This window comes from Macrobrachium rosenbergii, chromosome 52 (genome assembly GCF_040412425.1).
Source record: "Macrobrachium rosenbergii isolate ZJJX-2024 chromosome 52, ASM4041242v1, whole genome shotgun sequence".
Taxonomy (NCBI): Eukaryota; Metazoa; Arthropoda; class Malacostraca; order Decapoda; family Palaemonidae; genus Macrobrachium; species Macrobrachium rosenbergii.
The window spans coordinates 26,622,100-26,628,054 of record NC_089792.1 but is presented as its reverse complement, the minus strand read 5'-3'; the positions used below and the strand labels follow the sequence as shown (position 1 = coordinate 26,628,054).

General features: G+C 37.2%; 1 protein-coding gene across 2 annotated transcripts in view; it reads left to right on the top strand.

Moving 5' to 3' along the window:
- The first annotated feature begins 504 nt into the window (after positions 1-504).
- The window catches only part of Gcat (Glycine C-acetyltransferase), a 98,136-nt gene continuing 92,685 nt past the window's right edge, over positions 505-5,955 (top strand). The window contains exons 1-2 of one of the 2 annotated variants that reach the window (XM_067096003.1): positions 505-674; positions 2,177-2,258. In XM_067096003.1, the coding sequence (XP_066952104.1) occupies positions 2,240-2,258 (19 nt within the window). In that variant the 5' untranslated portion in view covers positions 505-674; positions 2,177-2,239. Of the gene's footprint in view, positions 675-1,167; positions 2,002-2,176; positions 2,259-5,955 lie in introns of those variants that run through there. The other variant, XM_067096005.1, reaches the window with a different exon arrangement.

The following is a 5,955-nucleotide window of genomic DNA, read 5'->3' as shown; positions in this document are numbered from 1 at the left end:
AGGACATTTCATTCATGATTTCAGTGTCTATAATTATAGATTAAAAATAACTTTTGTTGGTAGGAAAAATTGCTTGTGCTTCAGCTGTGTTTACAGCATTCATTGCATTCCATGATGTTCTTTTATTTCATCACCATTCAGTTTCCACTGTATAAATGCTGTCCCGAATAGTGCTCCTTATCTATTTTTCTGTGATGATCGGAGTAACAGTTATTTACATTTCACTCACTGTAGCCTTTTTTAATTCTATCAGTTTTATTTAAAAGACTGACTTTAACACAATTTCAGATAGTTTCCATTTAACAACATCTGCATCGCACCGAAGATCAAAAGGCAAACAAACAAATAAAATAGAAAAAATATTTTTGGACCTTTTTAAGGTCTGAATAAAGATATAATACAGAGTTATAGCTAAAGAACAATCTCAGGATGTTCTACTCAATCTAGTTTCCCTAGTAGTAGTTTGATATGTTGCTACCAGGGCGGCGCTGTAGTCTCATGGGACTGTGGCTCTTAAAACACCGGGGAACTACCGAAATTGGGTAGTAGCTTAGTCTGTCCTGCTATTGTTTATTTTTTTCGTTTATTATCTTCATGATGGTACGTTGTGCAGCTTGTAATTCCAAAAACTGGTACAGGAATTCTTGGAGAGAACATGGAATAACAGTCCACAGGTGAGCTGCGAAAACCATACTGACACTTCTTTGACCATAATTTTGTGCTGGTCAGGTAGGTGTTTGAAGTAAGAACTCCGTACGAACTATTGCCGTGGAAATTGATTTTTACCATACTTTTAGTGTTGCTGACGAAGGAGGTGGTGTTGTTTATTGTCGTTCAATTATAATTAACGTCAGATCTACCCAACATGGTTGGGGATCCTTTGGGAACACGGGGTTTTGGAAACGATGGGAGGAAAGACGGACCGCAATGTTGTTGCTATGGTTCCACGCATTTGAAAGTCATTAGGGGGCCATAGGTTTAAGAAGGGCTTGGCTAAGGAAACCCCCATTAGAAAAGGAACTATACTAGCCTAATGTACCCTAACCTAACGTTGCAGGCCGTTTTGCTTAGTTGGGGTGTCAGCTCCTGAACCCCCTGGTGAAGGCGATTCCACTTTTTACTAAAAGCTCCCCTATAACTGCGCATGCGCGATAGCATTCCAGGACGGCCAACATACAACTGAGATTAATTACAGTCGACCGACAAAAATAACGTCAAATTCTTAATAAGCAACGAGAATACTATAGGAAAAATTAATTTTCAAAGTAGTACCCGATGCAGAGCTCTTGCTGCTTAGTTCTACCAACTTGAGTGCAATGGTGATTTGTTTTGAAATCAGAATATATCATTAATATTGCATGTGCCACATTACATAAAGAAAGGTCTTGCTCGTTATCAAAATGCATAGTAGTAAGTAGGCTTACAGGTTTACACTGGTTGTGTCAACAAGTCTCATTTTTCAACCATGTTACTGTGATGCAACCGGTGTATTTTGTCAGTTATGGAGGATTCTTCGCAAGAGGAAGGCCGATAGGTCATTGTCTATGCCACCAGTTTGCTTCAGTTTTAGACGTATAAGGGCAACGTTAGAGTTGTTTAGCAAAAAGTGATTTTGTCAAATGTGGTTCCTCAACGAAATCACGAAACGTCGCACTTGCGGAGAGTAAATTTATTTCAAAACGAGTAAACAAACGGTAGAAAATAACTTTTGTTTGATTCCAAGTAAAAATCGCTGCATTTTTTCTGTAACAAAACCTGGTCCAATTTGCTTTCATCAGACGATATTTCTGGTAGATTGGCGATGGAAAGACCAAAGTTTGGAGGCCAGGCTACACGTATCCCCTTAAACCGCACTTTTATTTCGAATATATATAAAGATAATTTCTCAGTAGCCCATTGAAAAATTATCATCCCATGGAAAATAATAGCCTTTGAGAGTGGTGACAACATGAAAAGACTTGTGGCCTAATAACACTAGGCCAACGTCAGTTGATTCGACAGGTATTTTTATTGTTTTGAATATCATTTAACCAATACTTGAGATGTTTATAGTTAGAACGCAAAATTCTATACTTAAGTACAGTAACCTCAAAATAATAATATTTAGAAATACATTATGCACAAATGATTATTTTAACTGCAATAAAATAACATACTAATTGTAACCATGTTTCAGTATGGCCGCCCGAGGTCTCACGATCGGCGGGAAGATCGCACGACTCAGGTTATTGACACTATAATGGCGATAAAACATGCAGGTAAAGCACATAGTTTTGTTTCCATGCCTGGAGTGCAAGTTACTCTGTTTATCAGAATAATGAAGGCGCTCAGGCCTGTACCGAGGGGGGGAGGGGGCGGTCGAACGACCCTCCCAAAATTTCTTGAAGTCCATATTTTCAGTGACTATCCTTTCATTTTCATTGAACTGTACTTATAAAGTGATAGATAACAATCTTTTGTTTTTTTGGCAAGTCTTCTTTTATAAATGTTATTATTAAACATTAATATCATTCTTTAATAGTAGGAAATACAAGAGTGATAACAGGAATATGATATAGGCCACCATATTTGTAGATTTTAGACCCTATGCCCAGGTTTTCTTCTTAATATAACTAAAATAACATTTTCAAGTATTTCAGCTTGTATATGCCTATATATACAATGGCTTATATAAAAGAAAAGGTCCAGTTTTGGGAAAAAGACCCCCCCATAAAAAACTCGGTACAGGCCAGGCACTTCTGTAGAACCTTCCTGTTATATCTCTGCTGCTGAATTGTGGTGTCAGCATCTGTTTATATTACAGTTTCTAAGCGTTGTACCTTACCCCATGTAATCTTTCTAAGAATTGCAGCCTTGTTCTTTATTATCTTTGAAATAATATGATGATATCTTCTTTAAAAAGAGGGTTTGTAAATGTGGTGAATGCACTGTTTATGTATTCTTATGCTAATTTTGATTAATATTTAGCAGAATTTTTATAATGCTTGTAGTGTTAATATTAAACTGATGTTGACTCAGATTAAGTGAACTAACATCTTTTGTCATAACTCTAGCTTCGGCTACCACGGGTTCATGAGAATTCATAATAGCAACTAGTACTGTATATTTAAAGTGTGCAAAGGAAGACGCCAGGAAGCAGAGCAGTGGCATAACTAAGGGAGGGCGGGGAGTGATATCCACCCCGGGCGCCACTGTCGGGGGCGGGGGGGCAGGGGTGGTTGGCACTCTGGTATTTTTTAAGCAGGTCTGGTCTGGCATAATTCTAGGTTTTCTAGCATGTTTCGTTTGACCGGAACACTGAACAGCAATTTATCGACTTTGCTGTTGGACAGTAAGCAATTTTTGACAACTGCAACCCTGGGTTGTTGTTTTTGTTTTAGTTTTATGAAATAAAATAGATGATTGAGATGTTAAGGCTTAAAATGTTCATTTAATTTTCACCACTAGTACTTTTTAGCATGGGAATGGGGTGCCTCTTTCAGAGTCGGCCCCTTGGGCACCACTAACAGGGAGTATAGTATTACCTGAAGTTTTGAGTAATAGGCCACAATAATGAGTATACATGACATTACTCATATTTTATGGTTTTGTTAGTTTAGGCATGATTCATTCGTGCATTTTATTTATTTATTTATTTTTTTTACCAACCAAGCACTCTGGTGACCTTGCTCCTTTGTGATAATTGTTGGTACTTGGTGCCCATCATAAATCTATAGATATATTCCTGTAGACTTTTTGGAATGTAAATTCTGTTATCATACAGTAGCAGTCTTTCAGACACTGGCAGACATATTCGGATTGTGAATATTTTTGCAGATATACAAGACAGTTTCACCATTTCTGAAGACTTTACATAGTTGAGTGGAGGAAAAGATTCTGTTCCTTGAAATACTAGTGCTCCTCATATCTTTTTGTTTTGCTTCCGAGAATTTTTTTATTGTACTTCAACATAAACTTTCATTTCATCACTAAGGATTTCAGAAGTTGTTCATACAATACAGGGCATTTTGAGAGAGTCAGTCACAAGGGGTTCATACAGCACAAGGCTTTGTAAGTGCCATAAGGAGCATAACAAGTAAATGGAAATTTTTTTGTTAAACCAAATCATTGCATGAGAGAGGATGCTGAAACTGTGTTGTACCAAACTTGGTCCAAACCCTTGCTTGACAGGGAGATCAAGGTCCTTGTGGTGTGTAGGAAGTATGATTTAATCCAGTTCTGAAAAAGACATGCCTTTTCTACTTTTTTCATTGTCTGCTTGCATTCTGAATAAAAAATGTGATGGGTTTACCATTTTCTTTATCTTGTTCCATCTGGAGAAAGGTGTACTAAGGCCATATCTTCCATAAGTCTGTGCTTACAGCTGTGGGTTCTGAATTTCATTCAGGTCCAAGAAAGCTAGGATGGGAACTTTTGCAGTGGCTTATTGGTTTTTTGAAATGATTCTTGGTTTCTGGTTCAGCGTTAGGTCCCATCTGAGTATAGGAAAAAACCCAAATCTCCTCGCCCAAAATCACCTCACCTCACTGCCTGTCAACCCCAACCCTACCCTCCCGAAGATCCATTAACCTCCATTCATGACCCCCAATATCCAAACGATGCGACCCTCACCCCCAATAACTGGTTATTTCAATCCCCTTCTCTCCCCAATCAGTCCACCTTCCACCTAACCTAACTTAACCTAGCCTAACGTAACCTAACCTAACCTAGACATCAATGAATATATACATATACATATATACAAAAGGCAGAAGAATCTAACAGCCTAAATTAACCTATAACTTACTCCAACCTTTGAGGCTAACTTTAGCTTTAATTGACAGGTTACTTGTGCCATTGGCGATGCAGGGCCCCATAACTTACATTAATTCATTAATAAACTCATCAGCCAAGTCCCACACATAATATATATATAGATATACATATACATATATATCTATATTTACATATATATATATATATATATATATATATATATATATATATATATATATATATATATATATATATATATATATATATATATATATATATATACACATACATATATATAAATATATATATTTATTACTGGCCTTTGAAAACGTGTGTCCGGTGCAGGTGGCCTTTATGTTGATGTTGGTATTTTCCGTGGGTTAGAGACAGCCATACCTTCGGATATCTGCTTGGAGACAACGTGACAAATGAATGGAAGTTTTGTGATATCTGTGGGGGCAGAAGGCAGAGTCCTTTGAACATTGAACTTGACAGTGACGTCACGCTTCAAGGGAGGGGTTATTAAGTGAATGTGTGCATACGTGTGCTGTCAAATGTGTAAATTATAGAGGAACCATAGAATGGGTATTCACTTCGATTTGCAGCTTGTGTGATCGCTCTTTTGAGCTGTGTTGTGAATAAGAACAGCCACTTGGAGGGACGGCTTCTGAATGGCCCATAGAATGTGAGTAAGATAACTCATTAACACTTGTACCTTTTTCAGACATTATGTGGAATACCCATTGACGTTGCAGTGAAACTCCTCTGTTCTTTATTATGCACTTTTCTGTCTTAAGTGTTTATTTCTTTATGCACCATTTCAGGTTTCAGTATAAGCTGTTTCTTTTAACAGGAATTCTGGTTGAGTCCTGTGAGGACGTATATATTGGAAATGGTTTTTTTTTTTTTAATATACTATATGACATTTATTTTGGTCTAGAGTAATCATGACCATTTTATTTTGTTTGGTGACCAGGGTGTTAGTCACTAGTGTTGGTTGGACTAGAATCATTAATTCGAGTGATTGTGTCTGAGTTTCCTCTAGCAGTGACTTCCATTTTTGTGGGGTGTGAGAAACTTCATTTCATGACTGTGGCTTTGGCTGAAATGCTTTCGTTAATTTTACAAAGAAAGTCTAGTTTTGTATCTCGGTGTATTAATCCAATAAGCCTTTGTTTGAAGATAGATATAGTGAGAGGG